Source organism: Heterodontus francisci, chromosome 4 (genome assembly GCF_036365525.1).
Source record: "Heterodontus francisci isolate sHetFra1 chromosome 4, sHetFra1.hap1, whole genome shotgun sequence".
NCBI classification, from domain to species: Eukaryota; Metazoa; Chordata; class Chondrichthyes; order Heterodontiformes; family Heterodontidae; genus Heterodontus; species Heterodontus francisci.
In genome coordinates this window covers 188,591,026-188,611,272 of record NC_090374.1, presented here as the reverse complement: position 1 = coordinate 188,611,272, position 20,247 = coordinate 188,591,026, and the positions used below count along the sequence as shown (strand labels likewise).

The following is a 20,247-nucleotide window of genomic DNA, read 5'->3' as shown; positions in this document are numbered from 1 at the left end:
AGAGATAGTGAAGGGAGAATGGGGAAAGAGAGAGATGGGGAAGGGAGAGAGTGATTGGGGAAAGAGAGAGATGTGGAAAGAGAGAGAGATGGGAAAGAATGAGATGGGGAAAGAGAGAGATGGGGAAGAGAGAGAGATGGGGAAGAGAGAGAGATGGGGAAGAGAGAAATGGGGAAAGGGAGAGAGATAGTGAAGGGAGAAAGGGGAAAGCGAGAGATGGGGAAAGAGAGGGAGATAGTGAAGGAAGAATGGGGAAAGGGAAAGATGGGGAGAGAGTGATGGGGAAAGAGAGAGATAGGGAAAGAGAGACAGATAGGGAAAGAGAGAGAGATGGGGAAGAGAGAGATGGGGAAGAGAGAGAGATGGCGAAAGAGAGAGGGATGGCGAGAGAGATAGTGAAGGAGAGAGATGGGGAAGGAGAGAGATGGGGAAGGAGAGAGAGAGAGGTGTGGGCTGCAGCACTCCTGCATTAACATTCGCAAGTGGAGAAGGCTAATTGCGAGAATCTAGGCTTCTTGGGCGGATTGCACGCTGCTGAAACGCAGGGAAAGCGGGTGGTTGGTTCATTCTGACAAGTGTGGGGAGGAGGGTGTTCTTTTCCGTATTTGTGAAGTGCAGCAGTGTCCGGGACAAAGGGAGCGCTGATGCGGACAGTCCAGCTTCAGTGGCAGAGCATACAGTAGCAGCGAACCTGCCTGCAGCAACCTCTGGCTCCCTCACGGTATGTGCAGAGATCCTGTCCAAGCATGTTCAGCACTGGCACAGCCAGCTAAATAATAAACCATTCACACTGGGGGTTCAAACAGACTAAAATTGCCCTTCCAATGCTCCAGGCTCCTGCTTAATACCTTTTTAAAAAGAAGGAATTGGACTATCCTTGTAGAATGCTCTTTTAGCTTTGTTATGTGGAAATGGTCACATTTCAACTGCCCACATTTGGTCTACCTTTACCAGATAAACTTATACATAAATTTGCAATAAATGAATCTAAGAGTTCGTATAAGGCATGCAGTGTTAAGGTTTGGTTTCTACATATTGAGCAGTGTTGCCCTGCAATGCTTTAGCTTTTGGTATGTCAATGTATAGTCTCATATTTCAGAGCTGGAAGCTGCTTATACTCCAGATGGCCAACTAATGTTATTGGAGGGTTGGTGAGTAGCTACTCACCCCTTTGGTTAGAGTTCAAAGGAAGAAAGCTTCAAAACTTTCACTTTAAAATTCACTTTTCTCCCCCCTTTGTTATTTTAAAATGTGCCCCAGAAACAATTTTTTTTTAAATTCCTTGCACGTGTTTAACTGGCTCATGTAATTTTTTTTGCCCTCTATTTTATAGCTTTATTTTCAAATGGTTACCCTCTCCATTAAAACAGTGTGGACTGGAATTTGTATTTGGTTCTCTTAAATATATCAACAATGCTGGAAAATGCTCAGCAGGTTGTTTGGCATCTGGAAACAAAAATTGGTTAACATTTCCAGCTGTAATCTTACACCAAAACTATTCCTGCATTTTCAGGTTTTTTTTTCAGATTTCGAGTATTCATAGTTTTTTCTTATAGCTCTTTCTTGAGTTCATTCTCATTTCAGAACGGATAACTTTATGGCGTGGTTGCCTGTAGTCAGCTGATTAGCGTGATGGGGTTAATGCAGAGTTTGCCCCTTCCAATTCTGAAGCTTGAATGAAAAACTGTTAGTTTCTACAGGTATGCTGGCAGTCCCCAGATCTAACTCTCTGCCACACTCCCTTAACAAGCACTGCACTGCCTCACTGCTTATCCAACATCAAATCCTCTCATAAGAGGAAGCAACGGACAGGAGGAGGTCATTTAGTGCCTTGAGCCTGATCCACTATTTAATGAGATTATGGTCCACTCTATCGAACACCCTTGCCAAACAAAAATCTGACAGTCTAAGTTTTGAAATTTTCAATTGACCCAATCTCCTCAGCTTTTTGGCGAAGGGTATTCCAGATTTCCACTACCCTTTGTGTGAAGAACTGCATCCTGAATGACCCAGTTCTAGTTTTAAGTTTAATCCCCCTTGATCAGAACTGCCGCACCAGAAGAAATACTTTCTCTCTATCTACCTATCAGTTCCTTTGATTGTCTTAACTATCTCAATTAGATCAGCCCTTAATCTTATACTTAAGAAAATACAAGGCGAAACTATGCCACCTCTCCTCACAATTTCCTTGAGATTCACCCAAAACAGGCTTGAACAAAGAAAATTACAGCACAGGAACAGGCCCTTCGGCCCTCCAAGCCTACGCCGATCCAAATCCTCTATCTAAACCTGTCGCCTATTTTCTAAGGGTCTGTATCTCTTTACTTCCTGCCCATCCAAAACTATGCCAGTTTACATCCTATACCACTACCTCTCACTCCCCTATCACCAATCCCCTTGTCAACCACCATTGACTCTCCAATCCACAAGTATGAAGGCTCGGCTCCACTCTAGTGCCGAACCCTAGGCACCTTATGGTCTTTCAACTCTGTCCTCCTGTGCAGCCATTCCTTTCCTCCTGCCTTCGGAGGCAGAGCCTCTAGTCTTTTTGGCCCAACATTCTGCAAATCGTTTCCTAAACCTCTCTGTTTTGCTATTTCTCTCCTCACCTTTTAAAGTTTCCTGAAAATCCAGCTTTTTGAGAATGTCCTCATTCAGTTTTTCTGCTATAATTGTGGGTATTTACTATGTTAATAGGCTAGCTCTTCTGTGGCATTGCACATTGCTGTATGATAACAATTGGGTGTGATATCATCAAAGAAAGACTGTGGACATGACGGTAAAATGTTACTGAAAGTCAATGTGACGCTTAAAAGAAGTGCATACTATGTGCAAGACATATATATAAAGGAGTCGATCTCCTGCATCAGTGCACGCGCTTTGTCAAGGAACTTGGTTTCTCTGTCTCACCTGTCTCTCTTTATGATGCTGTTTCTCTTCTTCCTCTGTATCTCCCTTCTGCTTTTCTTTTCCCATAACTATTTAGAAATCTGGCATCTGGATGCAACTCCTGCATTTAAAAGTATTACTTCAACTTGTTCTTTTCATCACACTTTTGTGTAACCTTTCACATTATAAATACCTATGACCTTATTTTTGAGAACCCAATTCTGTAACTTCTCAATGTGGCCACTGGGTGGCACTGTATTATCTTTTCCACACAAATTGTTCAAGATATTTTCTGAAACTTTTTCATTAAATTTTATATTCACCATTCTTTCTCAATAATTGATATTTCAAATATCCAAATTAAGGGCCCAAGCAAAATGACAATTCAAAACACTGCATATTTCACAATTACATGATTAAATGTGTCCAATGAATTGTTTTTATGGTCTTTTAATGCCTTCATTAAAGTTTTACTTGAAGGCACAAGACTCCCCAAAATGCCTGGGTTTGAACTTGATATATTTTGCCCTGGTGGTGAACTGAATTGTGATTGTGCAGTTTGAACATGCAGAGTACCTCATTTTCTAGGATGCGGCAATCAATTGTAAGATGAAAAATGTTTCTTTTGTTTCTAGCAGTTTCTTATCAGCTGTTTTAAAATCATTAGGATGAAAAGGGGAAAGGGCTTGCATTTATATAGTGCCTTTCACAACCTCAGGTCATCGCAAAGTACTTTCCATGCAATGATGCAGGTTGAGGGATCTCTTAGGCAGTCCCTCAGGAACGAGGATGACTTTCTTCCACTCCAGGGTTGTGGGTCCATGGGTGACTGAATAGTCCAATTCTGGATCCGCACACTCTGCCACAGGTGGGGCAGGTGGTGTTTGATGAGATGAGTGAATGGGATGCTCAGATTTCCAAACACTCCTTCCACTGTTTGCACTTGGTCGCTGCCTGTGCACGTGGTTTGAACCATCGCGGATGCTGCTTCTCCATTTTGGGTGGTCCCGGGCAAGACATTCCCACAGGTCAGTGGTGATGTCACATTTTTTCAAGGAGGCTTTAAGGACACCCTTGTCGCATTTCCTCTGCCCTCCTGGTAACCTCTTGCCGTGACAGAGCTCGGCGTAGGAAACTTGTTTTGGGAGTCTTGTCTCAGGCATGCGGATGATGTGGCCCGCCTAACGTAACTGACTAGCCATGACCAGTGTCTCGATACTGGGGGTCTTGGCCTGAGAGAGGATACTGAGATTGGAGCGCCTGTCCTGCTAAAGGCTGGCTTGGGTCTGCAAATGAAGCCTGACCCGAGCCCGACAGAACCACATCCAACACCGAGCCCGACCCGGCCCGGGTCCTTTCATTTTTTTCCATGCCCGACCCGAACCGACCATCAGTTAACCTACCTTCCGTTTTTCACTTTGTTGCTTATCTGCACAAGCTTAAAAAAACTGTAACAAAACCTTGCAAGTCTAGAAAGTACGTTAACATTGGAGCCACCTACCGGAGATGGTGATAGAGAGTGTCCGACCTGTCCTGACCCAACCTGAGGCCGAATACTGGACCCGGAAGAGCGACCCTACCCGTCGGGTTCGGGTTGGGTAGCCATGCTCTATGTCCTGCCATTGAATTTGCAGGATATTGCGGAGGCACCGCTGGTGATATCTCTCCAGGGCTTTGTGATGTCTGCTGTACAGTGTCCATTTTTCCGACGCATACAGGAGGGCAGGTAACACTGTGGCCCTGTAAAGCTGGTTGAGGGATAAATAATGAGCAGGACACTGGGGGAGACCCCCTGCCGTTCTTCAAATAATGCTATTGGATCTTTACCATCCACTTCAGGAGGCAGACAGGATCTCAGTTTAACGTCTCATCAGAAAGACGACTCCACATACAGTGTAGCACTCCCTCAACAATGCACTGAAGCGCCAGCCTAGATTATGTGCTCAAGCATCTCTTGAACTCATAACTTTCTGACTCAGGTAACAATGTTCATAGGCAGTGCTTTATTTAGAGAGGACATTGGTGCTTTGATCATCCTTTACAATTATCACATCATGCAAACGTTGATTCCTAACGAGTGCCGGGGGTTTAACTCTTAATATCTCACACGGACGTAGGCCTTGAGGTGGCATGACAGGAAAGTGTTTGCTGCAACCACAGTGTCTGTAAATATGATGCATTAATTCCTGACGTGGCTAATACTGCATCTCGGATAAATAGTTACAAGTGTATCATTGTCATTTGCATACAAGATAAAAACGCATCAGCGTTAAAGCTTAAAATTTCATTTTCAATCTCTAATCTGTGTCTGAGCAACATAGTTTCATAAAAAATAAGAAGAATATAAGCACTGAAGATTGCAAAACAGCAACATTATGACATTTGGCTGAAAGTCCCATTCACATTTATTACAAATGCTACACCAACAAATATGCTTCAAGCCCTTTCATCCAATTCAAAACTTCAGGAACTATGTTGGTGCTGTGATACCTCCAACCTGAATTTTGTCATAATACTATAAAATTTCCTGTTTAAAATTAGTCATCTGTCTCCAGCTTTCTGGTGTTATCTTAAGCTGTAATAATACACAATGTTCTTTATTTAATCACCTTCACAGGCCACAGTTAGAAGATAACAACACTGTGCAGAATTTTGTCAGGGTCTATTGCTTTAATAGAAGTTTGCATTAACATGTGATCTTTCCCTTTTCAGCCCCCTGTACAATACCCTGTTAAGGTTCTTTTTTTTTCCTCCATTTTTCCCACTGCTCACATAAATGTATGTGAAAGACAAGCTATGCGGCCTTTTTTTTTAGGTCCTTGTGCATGAGAATGAGGGTGGATTATCCTTTCTCAGATTTGGTGCACTTTGATTATCAGCTTTGGTATCTCATGTCTGGATGAGAAATATTGGGGCTCGTTCATGAGCAACACTCCCCATTCTCAGATTACCTATTGCTTGCTGTATTGGCAGAAAGGGGACTGCCCGTGACACATGTTGAAGTGTAAACTTTATTGAGAAGACTCTGTTCTTCACACTGCATTCCTAATCTTAGCTATGCCACTGGTGGAAGGTAGCAAGTCACTTTCCCAGAGAGAGGCAAAATTGGAAGGAGATTCACTTGAATTTGTCGCTCTGCATCTACCAACAGGAAGTTTAAAAATGGACTTGGCTGAGACCTGTAAGTCTGTCTACCTGTTGGGCGTATCTCAAAGAGAATAGACTTTATTCAGAGAGCTACATTCAACCTTGTTATAAGTTGGCCCATAGGAACATCCTTTGTAATGTAAACTCATGAAAGAGGTTTATATGAACATATTAAAATAGCATATAGCAAAGGAGCTGGTGCTCCATCCAGCCTGCCCCATACACAGTTGTGATGCCTTACGCGTCACAATACATATACTCCCCACTCACCTGGAACCATGTAATACCCTGGGAAAGGCAAAAGAGCAGATTAAAAACCCAGAACAATTCAGGGAAAAAAATGGAAAATTCCTCTCCAACCCCTTTAAGCATAGAGTGCAAAAACAAGGAAGTTATGATGAACCTTTATAAAACACTGGTTTGGCTTCAACTGGAGTATTGTGCCTAATTCTGGGTAATGCTCTTTAGGAAGGATGTGAAGGCTTTCGAGAGGGCGCAGGAAAGATTTACGAGAATGGTTCCAGTGATGAGGACCTTCAGTTTGGTGGATAGATTGGAGAAGCTGGGGTAGTTCTCCTTAGAGAAGAGAAGGTTGAGAGGAGATTTGCTGAAGGTGTTCAAAATCATGACAAACCTGGACCAAGCAGATAGAGAGAAATTGTTCCCATTGGCAGAGGGTTCAAGAACCAGAGGACACTGATATAAGGTGATTGGTAAAAGAACAAATGGTGAGGTGAACAAAAATTCATACAGCGAGTGGTTAGGATGTGGAATGCACTGCCTGAGAGTGTGGTGGAGGCAGGTTCAATTGTGGCTTTCAAAAGAGAATTGAATAAGCAGCAACAACAACAATTTATATTTGTATAGCACCCTGAATGTAATAAAACGTCCCAATACACTTCACAGTTCACATTATAAAACAAAATATGACACAAAGCCACATCAGGAGATATTAGGGCAGGTGACCACAAACTTGGTCAAAGAGGTAGATTTTAAGGAGTGTCTTAAAGGAGGAAAGCAATGTGGAGGGAATGTGTAGGGAGGGAATTCAGGAGGGAATTCCAGAGCTCAGGGCCCAGGCAGCTGAAGGCACGGCCACCAATGGTGGAGTGATTAAAATCAAGGATGTTCAAGAGGCCAGAAGAGCAGGGTTGTGGGGCTGGACAAGATTATAGAGCTAGGGAAGGATGAAGCCATGGAGGGAAGGGCAAAAAAATTACCAGGGCTATGGGGAAAGGGCAAGGGATTGGAAAGAGCTAAATTGTTCCTGCTGAGAGAGCTGGCACAGACACGACAGGCTGAATGACCTCCTTCTGTGCTGTAACTATTCTATAATTTTATCGGCAATCGAAACTCATTTAGGATACCACCCTGGTCCTGATTAACATTAGAAGGTACTGACCTCTTGTACGAGGTGATCTCTGCCCCAGCCAGATGCAGATCCAGCTCTCGTTTGTAAGAAATTAGTGAATCAGCAGTCACCGCATAAGCCGGAAAACTTTTCCACAGGTCCACTGCTCTCGGGGAACAGAAGGTCTGTCCAGCATCCAACCTATTTCTCCCCTGACACAACCTGCAGATGTGACCCCCTAGTCCTGTTTTCCCTCCCCTACCCCAGCCTATCGAGTTGCAATAATTGGTCCATGTAACCACAATCTTCATTATTTTATAAATGTCTATTGAATCAGTCAGCTCTTTGAGTCTATCTGAATAACTAAGGTGTTTTAAACGGGAAATTAAGCCTACAGTCCTCCTCTATACCCTGTCAGGTAATAGAACTCCTTCAAAGTGAGTGCCCTTGCCTGATGGTTAGACATAGTCTTGTACTTTCATGTTATTCTCTTTGAGCCTGCGGCATTTTGTGACACCAAACTCTTGACCTGGAAGTTGTCCACTCCTGTGACCCAATCCTGTGCATTAAATAAGAGGGAAATGCTGAAAGATTAAATGAAAATCCTGGAAACAATGGATAGAGTTCAGTTCTTCATAAAAGTAACAAAATATAAATTTATATTCATGTAAAAAGAGCTGAGTGGTATAACTAAAACCAATATGATCTTATTGTCAGTTTCACAAAAACTGAGGTAATTGGCTGACATTTCTCGATTGATTTCTCTTTCCTGCAAAACTAAATGTTGACCCAATGTACATTGTCGGATTCACAGTTACTGAAGTACTCAGGGACATATTGCTTCTTAACCGCACTCAACACTATTCCAGTGTTCAGTTATATCGATATGTAACCTGTATTTCTTTATGATGACTAAAGATGCTAAGATCAGTGTTCAAATTATTCACTGGGTTTGAAAATAAAAGATTAACTGACAATTGTCCTTTTCCCTAACTAAAAATGTGAACAAAGCAGTCTCTATTTAAACAAATAACACGGGAAAACAAGGCAAGGACAAAGGAAAAATGTTCCTCCTTGCAGAAATAGTTACTTTATTTTTTTGTTCATTATAACAATGTGTTCTGACACTGTTAAACAGACAAATCTTAAAGTGAAAACAAAATGGGTTCATGACCAAATTGGATTCTATATTAAGAGCTGGCTTTGTGAATTGGCATCTGTTAATGTCCAATTACAGGGATGCATAATTGAATTTCATGAGGTTGAAACTCATGCAATTGAAGGCAAATTTATTGACCTGTTTAGAAAATTGGCTGAGTGGCAAAAGCAGGGAGTAGGAACAATGGACAGGTATTCTGATTAGCAGGATGTGATTAGTAATGTCCTGCAAGCATCTGTTTTGGAGCCTCAACTAGTCACTGTATTTACTAAGGACCTCAATGATGGGATAGAAAGCCACATCTCCAAGTTTGCCGATGGTACAAAGATAGATGGCATTATAAATAGTGTGGATGGAAGCATAAAGTTACAAGAAATATTAATTGATTAAGTGACTGGACAAAACTGCAGCAAATGGATTTCAATGTCGGCAATGTAGACCTAAAAAGGATAGAATAGAGTACTTTCTAAATGGTGAAAAGCTAGTAACAGTGGCAGTCCAAAGAGACTTGGGGACCCATGTATATCGATCGTTTAAATGTCATGAAGAGGTACAGAAAGTAATCAAAAAGGCTAATGGAATTCTGGCCTTTACATCTGGAGGAATAGAATAGAAGGGGGAAAAAGTCATACTTGTGCTGTACAAACACCTGGAATACTGGCACCACCCCTGAGGAAGGATCTGTTGACCTTGGAGGGAGTGCAGCATATATTTACAGAATGATATCTGAACTCCAAGTATTAAATGACAAGGAGAGGTTACACAAACTAGGGTTGTATTTCCTGATATTTAGAAGGTTGAGGGGTGATTTAATTGAAGTTTTCAAGCTATTAAGCGGAAAAGATTGGGAGAAACTATTTCCGCTGTTTAGGGAGTCTAAGACTAGGAGCATAGCCTAAAAATTAAAGCCAGACCTTTCAGGAGTGAAATTAGTAAACATCTCTATGTACAAACGGTGATAGAAGTTTGGAACTCTCTTCCACAAACAGCAATTGATGCTAGGTCAGTTGTTAATTTTAAATCTGAGATTGATGGATGCTTGTTAGCTTCAGGTTTTAAGGGATATGGGGCAAAGGCAGGTATATGGCATTAGGTCACAGGTCAGCCATGATCTCATTGAATGGTGGAACAGTCTTGAGGGCTAAGTGGCCTCCTTGCTCCGATATTCATATGATTATTCAATTTGAACATTTAAGCTATGAAGAGAGGTTGGATAGGCTTGGGTTGTTTTTGCTGGAACAACGACTAAGTGGTGATCTGATCGAAATGTCCAAGATTATGAGGGACATGGACAGGGTGGATAGGGAGCAGCTGTTCCCCTTAGTTGAAGGGTCAGTTACGAAGGGATACAAGTTTAAGGTGAGGGGCGGGAGGTTTAAGGTGGATTTGAGGAAGGACTTTTTTACCCAGTGGGTGGTGACGGTCAATGCACTGCCTGGGAGGGTGGTTAGAGGCTGGTTGCCTCACACCCTTTAAAAAGTACCTGGATGAGCACTTGGCACATCATAACATTCAAGGCTATGGCCCAAGTGCTGGCAAATGGGATTAGGTAGACAGGTCAGGTGTCTTTAATGTATCGGTGCAGACTCGATGAGCCGAAGGGCCTCTTCTGCGCTGTATTATTCTGTGATTCTGTGTGTGTGACTTGTTAGTTCAGCTTCCTATAGCATTGCTGTTCATTTTTCCTACAATTTGATTTTTGTGCCTTGACTGTTGCCTAAAAAAAAAGGTCTGCATTTTTACCATAAGTTTGTTTTTTTCAGTTTTCTAACGAATTAACTTTAGGCCATGAAAGGATTTTATGTAGTAGCCTTTTGACATTTTTTGCAGATGATTGCTGTGCCAAACTTTAGTTTCTCAGGTACATGTGTTTCTGCTCGTGGCAGTCAACAGAAACCAGTTGTCAGGAGTTTCAGAGGCATTTTTAATCATCTTTACACTTTTTGTAAGGTTTCCTTTAAATGCGTCATAATTTTTAATGCAAAAACATTTAATATTTATCATTTAATTTTTATGTTTCATTTTCTCCACAATAATTCCTTACAGTTATGTGATGAAGCTCTACAGTAATTTGAATTTAATACCATGTTGGAGGAGGTGTAGTTAAAGGTGCAGATCTGTACTGGTGAAAGTATTCACAGCCATTACCAAATGGGCATTCCAATCATTCAGTAATGCGGGGAGATTAGGATAAGATTTGAAGTGACTTTAATTAGAAGCAACAGAGATAACAAGAAGGTTCAGTATGGTGCCAATAATGGTTGTGGGTGGGGAGATGATACCATGGACCAGAGTTAAAAGAGTGGAGGGTATGTTTTGGAATTAAGTCTGGAGAAGATTGCAGAGTTATGATGGGTCAAAGCCATGGAGACATCTGGAGATAAGGATGTGGATCTTTACATTGAGGTGCTGGGACAGGGTGTCAGTGAAAGTCATTGAGGGCAAGAGTAGTGGGTGTGTAGGACTTTGTGCACATACAGGCCACAGAGACCTGGGCGAGTTGGAGTTTGTGTAAGCTGAAGCTGGGGAGACCATTTGAAGAGAACATTGGAAAAGCTGAGGCCAGAGTGAGTGGTCTTGGCAATGAAGCTCAGCATTGAACTAAGGTGTTCTGAGTCAGCAGGATGTAGATTGAAGCCCCACAGCAGAGAGTTGAGTGCATAATCTAGGCTGACACTCCCATGTAGTACTGAGGGAGTGCTGCATTGTTATCAGTATCATCTTTTGGATGAGGTGTTAAGCCAAGGGCCAGTCTGACCTCACTGGTGGACATAAAAGATCCCTCAGTACTATTTGAGGAAGAGCAGGGGAGTTGTCCCAGTAACCTGGCAGATATTTATCCCTCAACCAACACCTAGAACAAATGTTCTGGTCATTGATTTCATTCCTGTTCACAATTTGGCTCCCATGTTTCCTGCATTAGAACAGTGACTACACTTCAAAAGTATTTAATGGCTGCAAAGAACTTTGGGACATCCTGAGGTCCTGAAAGGTACTACATAAATGCAAGTTCTTTCTTTCCTTCACAACCAAACATCATGGTTGCACACCATTAGACTTAGTTTGAACAATTTTTTTTTATTTGTTCATGGCATGTTGGTGTCGCCGGCTAGGCCAGCATTTATTGCCCAATCCTATTTGCCCTTGAGAAGGTGGTGGTGAGCTGCCTTCTTGAATTGCTACAGTACTTGGGGTGTCAGTACACCCACAGGGCTATTAGTAACAGAGTTCCAGGATTTTGACCCAGCAACAGTGAAGGAACGGCAATATAGTTCCAAGTCAGAATGGTGTGTGGCTTGGAGGGGAACTTGCAGGTGGTGGTGTTCCCATGCATCTGCTGCCCTTGTCCTTCTAGGTGGTAGAGGTCACGGGATTGGAAGGTGCTATCGTAGGAGCCTTGGTGCATTGCTGCAGTGCATCTTGAGGATGGTACACACTGCTGCCACTGTGCGTCGGTGGTGAAGGGAGTGAATGTTTGTGGATGGTGTGCCAGTCAAGCGGGCTGCTTTGTTCTGGATGGTGCTGAGCTTCTTGAGTGTTGCTAGAGCTGCAGCCATCCAGGCAAGTGGAGAGTATTCCATCGCACTTGTGCCTTGTAGATGGTGGACAGGCATTGAGGAGTCAGGAGGTGAGTTACTCGCCACAGAATTCCCAGCCTCTGACTTCCTCTTGTAGACACAGTATTTATATGGCAGTTCCAGTTCAGTTTCTGGTCAATAGTAACCCCTAGGATGTTGATAGTGGGGGATTCAGCGATGGTAATGCAATTGAACATCAAGGGGAGATGGTTAGATTCTCTCTTGTTTGAGATGGTCATTGCCTGACACTTGTGTGGCACAAATGTTACTTGCCACTTATCAGCCCAAACCAGGATGTTGTCCAGGTCTTGCTGAATATGGACATGTGCTGCTTCATTATCTGAGGAGACACAAATGGTGCTGAACACTGTGCAATCATCAGCGATCGTCCCCATTTCTGAACTTATGGTGGAGTGAAGGTCATTTATGAAGCAGCTGAAGATGGTTGGGCCTAAGATACTACCCTGATGAACTCCTGCAGTGATGTCCTGGGACTGACTTGATTGACCTCCAACAACCATAACTATCTTCCTTTGTGCTAGGTATGACTCCAACCAGCAGATAGTTTTCCCCCAATTTTCATTGACTCCAGTTTTGCTAGGGCTCCTTAATGCTGCCTTGATATCAAGGGCAGTCACTCTCAGCTCACCTCTGGAATTCAGCTCTTTTGTCCATGTTTGAACCAAAGCTATAATGAGGTCAGGAGCTGAGTGGCCCTGGCGGAACCCAAACTGAGCATCACTGAGCAGATTATGGATCCATGGGTGGAAGCTAGAATCTGAACCTAAATGGAACGTTCCTGGTGGCAACTAAACTGGAAAGCTTTAGTCTTTCTGACATTAAACTGCAGAAGGTTTTAAATCCTGCAAGATATGATGTTAGACAGAAAATTGGACCAAATTAAAAGAGTTGGGGAGTGAAGGGTGGTGTCGTAGATATGGAAGCTGATACTGTGTTTATGGCTGAAATAGCCCTGAAGCAGTATAAAGGAACAAAAATGTTAACAAAAATTAAGCACACTGAAAGTGATAATTCATGTAAAGCAGAAGTGTTGACTGTATTACGATGGGTAGGAAAAGAAGTACTTATATTTACATCGTACCTTTCACATTCTCAGCATCTTCCAAAGCACTTCACACCCAATTAATTACTTTTGAAATGCGCTCACAGTTTCTGATGGCATTGGTTGAAGGAGAAATGTTGGCTAGGACAATGGGAGAACTCCTTGCTTTTTCATGGGATCTTTCTCATCTGTCTGAACAGGCAGACTGGACTTCAGTTTAATGCCTTAGCCGAAAGAGAACATCTCTGGAAATGCAGCACTCTCAGTTCTGCACTGATGTATCAGCCTATATTGTACATGAAAACCTTTCATGGGGCTTGAACTCACAGCATCCTGACTCAAGGTGAGAGTGCTACCAGCTGTGCCAAGTGGACTTTTGGAAAGGAAGCTGAACAGGAAGAAGCTTACATGGATGAATAACAGCAGTGGCAATGAAAGAGGATGTAATGGCCAACCATACAAAAGGTTGCAAAGAAGTTAAGCAGGATGATGAGGAACAGTGTGCTGAGTGCTCAGTCACATTCCATTGCCTCGAGTGGTTTCAATGTTGTAGGGGAACTGAAAACTAAATTTTACCATCTCAATTTTGAGAAGTGAGTCTGCAACACCAAGGTACCTGGCTCGTACAATGGACAGCCCAATGTCATGCTGAAAGCCCTGTGATTGGACGGAATCAGGTGGAGTGCAGGTTTTACACCCTGCCTAATATTATTCCGCACTGACTTCAATGGAGAGTATATTCAGTCGAGGTGTAATACCAGGGCTGCACCCAATCTCGTCAGTTTCCCGACAGGCGGATTAGCTTAAAAATGACTCCAAAGTGTCTGACGATTTCTGTTTATACAAAGGCTGTGCTGATTAGATTGGATCATTAATTCATAGTCCACTAAAACATATTCATTGATTCTATCACTTAAGTGCTTAGTAGCTTGATTAACGATTAACCATATCAAAGGCTACAGAGGAGTCAAGCAGATGAAGAGGAAGAGTGGACTGAATCTTATTGGTGCGCTGCACATCTCCGCGGCGTGCTTTTAACTCGGCGGCCTTCACGCACAGAAGCGTCGCAGCTGAGCCCCTGCGATATTTTGCACGGGGGCTCATTTAAATGGAGGGGGCGGAGCACCATCGCGCAGGTGCTGGCACCATTCCTAAAGGGCTTCAAGTCCTTAGCAAAAATTTACATTTTTAAAGGTCTATTAGTTTTCATTTGATTTTAGTGAATAGTTAGATGGAGGCCCTTTCCCAACCCCCACCCCGCATGGTATTTTTATTGCCCTATCTTCAGAATACTTATTTTATTCCCGACCTGAACTTTCTCCCCCAACCTTCTCACATTTGCCCTTCAACTCCTTCCCATCATCCCCCCAGGCAATAAAAAGTGCTTTCCCCGCTCCCGCCCTGATAATTTCACTCCTCCCCCCCTCCCCAATAGCATCCTTGTTGCCACTCTAAACGGAGTTCCAAAGGTGCACGAGGTGTGGCTGGCGGCCGTAAAATCGGCATGGGTTGGCCGCTGGAGCCAGGTAAGTTTATTTGCATTTCATTTAAGTTGATTTAAATATGTAACTGAAGGCCCCGCCACATAATGGGGGGGTAGGGGTGCCGCACCGAGGCCTTGCTGCCACCGGTAAAATGCGGTGGGGCCTTCTTGGCGCGGGGTTGTGGCGGGCCACTCCTGCAAGTATGTTACATGCCCCCTGCCACAACCCCGATGTCGAGGGGCTAGTAAAATTCAGCCCAGTGTGTCAAGAAGAGAACTCCTGGACCTTTTGGAACAACGAGGGTTTCTTCAAACCAGATTAAACAGTACATGTGTAGTAGTGTCCGTTGTGTACTCAAATCTGCTGCCCTCGAGTTCGAGATTGTGATTGTTATAGCACGGGGAGCATCAGGAAAGGGAGGACATCCAGGGTCTAGTGGCGACAAGGATGCTGAAGGTAGAGAATGTTACTGAGAATGACCATGGCAACACTGATGACATGGCAGGTGGCAGAACAGAGGAGGTGAATTTGGGAGCATTACAGAAGGAGTTCAATAGTGTTTTTTTGCAGAGTAGAAATGTTGGAGAAAACCAACATTGATCAGAAACAGCCTCATCTATGATCAGGATATTAGAAATGGTGGGCCTTGGTGGCGATTTTGACTTTGGGCAGGTGGTGTATTATACCACTCGCCCAATGTCCTTGCCAAGAGACACAAGCTATTTTGATGGTTTGGTCATCTCTGTGTATTGCTGACAAGCTGTGAAGCCTGAATCCAGGCCAAGTAATCCATCGGTACACTACAGAGTCAAACCAGAAGTTCAGTATTAAAGGTGATGAGGAAATCGTGGGAGAGTTGGAGTGGATGGGACAGCAGTGACTCCAAGATTTATGCCGGACCAGATGGAGCTTAAATGGCCTTTATGACCCCAAGAAAAAGCTGTAGAGAAAAACAAAAAGGTAGCTGGTTTTGGGGTGGCCTGCAGTGGTCCTCGTAATGATTGTTGGTTAGGCTGCTCTGTGCCTTTTACCAATGGGCAAAGCGTGACTGACAGAAGATGCCTAGGTTAGAAAAGAGGGATATTGTTCAAGAAGGATTTGAGCCTGGGACAGTAGCAGGGGACAAGATCAACGATGGAGTAATGACAGTAATTAATGGGAACTGTGGCATAATGGTTATGTTACTGGACTAGTAATTCAGAGACCAGGACTAATGATCTGGAGGCATGAGTTCAGATGGGGAATTTAAAGTAAGTGAATTTTAAAAAATATGGAATTAACTGCTACTTTCAGTAATCTTTTGGGCCTCCTTATCTCGAGAGACAATGGTTACGCGCCTGGAGGTGGTCAGTGGTTTGTGAAGCAGCGCCTGGAGTGGCTATAAAGGCCAATTCTGGAGTGACAGGCTCTTCCACAGGTGCTGCAGAGAAATTTGTTTGTTGGGGCTGTTGCACAGTTGGCTCTACCCTTGCGCCTCTGTCTTTTTTCCTGCCAACTAATAAGTCTCTTCGACTCGCCACAATTTAGCCCTGTCTTTATGGCTGCCCGCCAGCTCTGGCGAATGCTGGCAACTGACTCCCACGACTTGTGATCAATGTCACACGATTTCATGTCGCGTTTGCAGACGCCTTTATAACGGAGACATGGACGGCCGGTGGGTCTGATACCAGTGGCGAGCTCGCTGTACAATGTGTCTTTGGGGATCCTGCCATCTTCCATGCGGCTCACATGGCCAAGCCATCTCAAGCGCCGCTGACTCAGTAGTGTGTATAAGCTGGGGGTGTTGGCCGCTTCAAGGACTTCTGTGTTGGAGATATAGTCCTGCCACCTGATGCCAAGTATTCTCCGAAGGCAGCGAAGATGGAATGAATTGAGACGTCGCTCTTGGCTGGCATACGTTGTCCAGGCCTCGCTGCCGTAGAGCAAGGTACTGAGGACACAGGCCTGATACACTCGGACTTTTGTGTTCCGTGTCAGTGCGCCATTTTCCCACACTCTCTTGGCCAGTCTGGACATAGCAGTGGAAGCCTTACCCATGCGCTTGTTGATTTCTGCATCTAGAGACAGGTTACTGGTGATAGTTGAGCCTAGGTAGGTGAACTCTTGAACCACTTCCAGAGCGTGGTCGCCAATATTGATGGATGGAGCATTTCTGACATCCTGCCCCATGATGTTCGTTTTCTTGAGGCTGATGGTTAGGCCAAATTCATTGCAGGCAGACGCAAACCTGTCGATGAGACTCTGCAGGCATTCTTCAGTGTGAGATGTTAAAGCAGCATCGTCAGCAAAGAGGAGTTCTCTGATGAGGACTTTCCGTACTTTGGACTTCGCTCTTAGACGGGCAAGGTTGAACAACCTGCCCCCTGATCTTGTGTGGAGGAAAATTCCTTCTTCAGAGGATTTGAACGCATGTGAAAGCAGCAGGGAGAAGAAAATCCCAAAAAGTGTGGGTGCGAGAACACAGCCCTGTTTCACACCACTCAGGATAGGAAAGGGCTCTGATGAGGAGCCACCATGTTGAATTGTGCCTTTCATATTGTCATGGAATGAGGTGATGATACTTAGTAGCTTTGGTGGACATCCGATCTTTTCTAGTAGTCTGAAGAGACCACGTCTGCTGACGAGGTCAAAGGCTTTGGTGAGATCAATGAAAGCAATGTAGAGGGGCATCTGTTGTTCACGGCATTTCTCCTGTATCTGACGAAGGGAGAACAGCATGTCAATAGTCGATCTCTCTGCACGAAAGCCACACTGTGCCTCAGGGTAGACGCGCTCGGCCAGCTTCTGGAGCCTGTTCAGAGCGACTCGAGCAAAGACTTTCCCCACTATGCTGAGCAGGGAGATTCCACGGTAGTTGTTGCAGTCACCGCGGTCACCTTTGTTTTTATAGAGGGTGATGATGTTGGCATCGCGCATGTCCTGGGGTACTGCTCCCTCGTCCCAGCACAGGCATAGCAGTTCATGTAGTGCTGAGAGTATAGCAGGCTTGGCACTCTTGATTATTTCAGGGGTAATGCTGTCCTTCCCAGGGGCTTTTCCGCTGGCTAGGGAATCAATGGCATCACTGAGTTCCGATTTGGTTGGCTGTATGTCCAGCTCATCCATGACTGGTAGAGGCTGGGCTGCATTGAGGGCAGTCTCAGTGACAGCATTCTCCCTGGAGTACAGTTCTAGGTAGTGCTCAACCCAGCGGTCCATCTGTTTGCGTTGGTCAGTGATTATGTCCCCCGATTTAGATTTGAGGGGGGTGATCTTCTTGATGGTTGGCCCAAGAGCTCTCTTCATGCCATCATACATTCCTCTGATGTTTCCGGTGTCTGAGGCCAGCTGAATATGACTGCATAGGTGTTGCCAGTAGTCGTTTGCGCAACGCCTAGCTGTTCTTTGTGCAGTACTTCTGGCTGCTTTAAGTGCTGCGGATGTTAAATCGCTGGGGGCTTTCTTGTAGTTCAACAGTGCAATGCGCTTAGCGGCTATGACAGGTTCCAGCTCTTCATTATGAGATTGAAACCAGTCTGCATTTCTCTTCGCACTTTTGCCGTAGGTGGTCAAAGCTGACTCATAGATGGCGTCTCTGATGTGGGCCCACTTGGTCTCAGCATCCCCTGTGGGAGTGTTTTGAAGGGCTGTTACAAGTGAATTTAGAAATTTTTGTAACAGCTGTGGGTGAGAAATTCTGCTCGTGTTGATGCGCGGGTGGCCCTTCTGCTTGGAATGATGCAACTTCTTTGGTCTGAGTCTAACCTTGCTGCACACCAGGGAGTGGTCGGTGTCGCAGTCCGCACTGTGGAAGCTGCGTGTGATTTGAACACTGTTTAAGGCGGCTCGCCTTGTGACAATGAGGTCTAGCTGGTGCCAACGACGTGATCTTGGGTGCCTCCATGAAACCTGGTGACAGGGTTTAGTGTGAAAGAACGAGTTGGTGATGCAGAGGTTATGATAGGTACACAACTCAAGCAGTCTCTGCCCGTTCTCATTCATCCTTCCAACGCCATAGCGCCCAAGGCATGAGGGCCATGAGTCATGGTCGGCCCCAACCCTGGCATTAAAGTCCCCCAGCAGGAATAGGTGTTCGGTGTTGGGGATGCTGCTAATGATGTTATGGAGTTGTTCATAGAACTGGTCTTTAGCTTTCAGTAATGGTGACCACAAAACTACTTCATTGTCATAAAAAGCCCATCTGGTTCACTAATATCCTTTAGAGGGAAGGAAATCTGTCACCCTTACCTGGTCTGGCCTATTTGTGACTCTAGACTCACAGCAACTTTAACTGGCCTCTGAAATGGCCTAGCAAGCCACTCGGTTCCAAAATGCTATGACTACTGAGGGGCTATCTTCACTACACAAACTTCAGTAGTTCAGGAAGGCAATTAGGAATGGGCAATAAATGCCCAACGACACCCACATCCCCTGAATGATTGAAAGAAAAAAGGTGGAGTAAGAGAATCTAGAGGAGCTTTATGGTATGATCCCAGCGGCGGTGGCAAGAGACCCATAATTGACCATTAATAGGCCACTCATGGGCCTCAATTGGCCTCTGGGCAGGAAGGCCATCCTCAGCCGATCTTGCCCTTGGGAAGATCGCTGGGCGACATGGAGGCAACTGCCCCCCCCCACCACCACCCATCGCAATACTCTGTGCCCCCCTGTCTCCGATCCCGCTGCGGGGGTGCCCGTAAAATCCAGCCCATTGTGTTAAAAACCATTTGGATGAACTATATAATCAATTGAATTAAAATAATTTCACATTTGTTACTGCGAAATGGCAAGATCCATTTTTAGTGCAAAATCCAAAGGTGAAACCTCTGTAACATACGACACTATATTTTGACTACCAATGCCAATTAAAGTTTTTTGAGTTATTAAGTGAATACTCGACATTTTATTTGTAAAGTAAGTTATATTGTTATTTGTTTTGAAATTGATAGGTCCAAGATGGGGTTTTTTATGTCTAAATCAATGGATGAAAGCCTAAAGAAACAGCAAGAATTCATGGCGGCAAATAGTGCACTGCAGGTAAGTCTGGATAATTCTGTGAAAGCAGCAATACAGAATTCTATGCTATATGCTTGTTATATGTTTTAGATTGGAAATGTAAACTGATGTGGCTTTACTGGTCTCAGCATATTAATGAAATGGTGTGATTTGGGACAGATCTTTAATGAAAAGTAAATTGCTTGATAATACAATTGTGTTATACTACCACTGGGCTTCTGGGTATATAACACAATGAAGCCTGCATTGACCCATGTTATTTGCTGGCAAGAGTTATGTGTCATTTGCTCAATAGAGCGAGGATCCTTTCTATTCAAAGGGATATTGACACCACCAGGTCAGTCAAAGAGTTGGAGGTGGGGTGGCACTTGTGATTTTACATTACTCACAGACGACAGCAAACAGAGTCTATTTACTCAGACAACTGAATCTATGATAAACCACAGCAGAATCTGCCAAGTGCTGCAAGATTATTTCTCCAGCAAAACGCATTGAACATGGGGTTAGTTGCACAATACAAACTATGTGCATAAGCTCAATCACCAGTTAGTTACAGCAGTGTGCTCTCCAGGCATGATCGA

At 44.1% G+C, this 20,247-nt stretch overlaps 1 protein-coding gene across 1 annotated transcript in view; it reads left to right on the top strand.

Annotated features, from left to right (window-relative positions):
- The first annotated feature begins 579 nt into the window (after positions 1 to 579).
- The window catches only part of plgrkt (plasminogen receptor, C-terminal lysine transmembrane protein), a 102,499-nt gene continuing 82,831 nt past the window's right edge, over positions 580 to 20,247 (top strand). The window contains exons 1-2 of the mRNA XM_068028964.1: positions 580 to 721; positions 19,600 to 19,687. Of these exons, the coding sequence (XP_067885065.1) occupies positions 19,607 to 19,687 (81 nt within the window). The 5' untranslated portion in view covers positions 580 to 721; positions 19,600 to 19,606. The remainder of the gene's footprint in view (positions 722 to 19,599; positions 19,688 to 20,247) is intronic.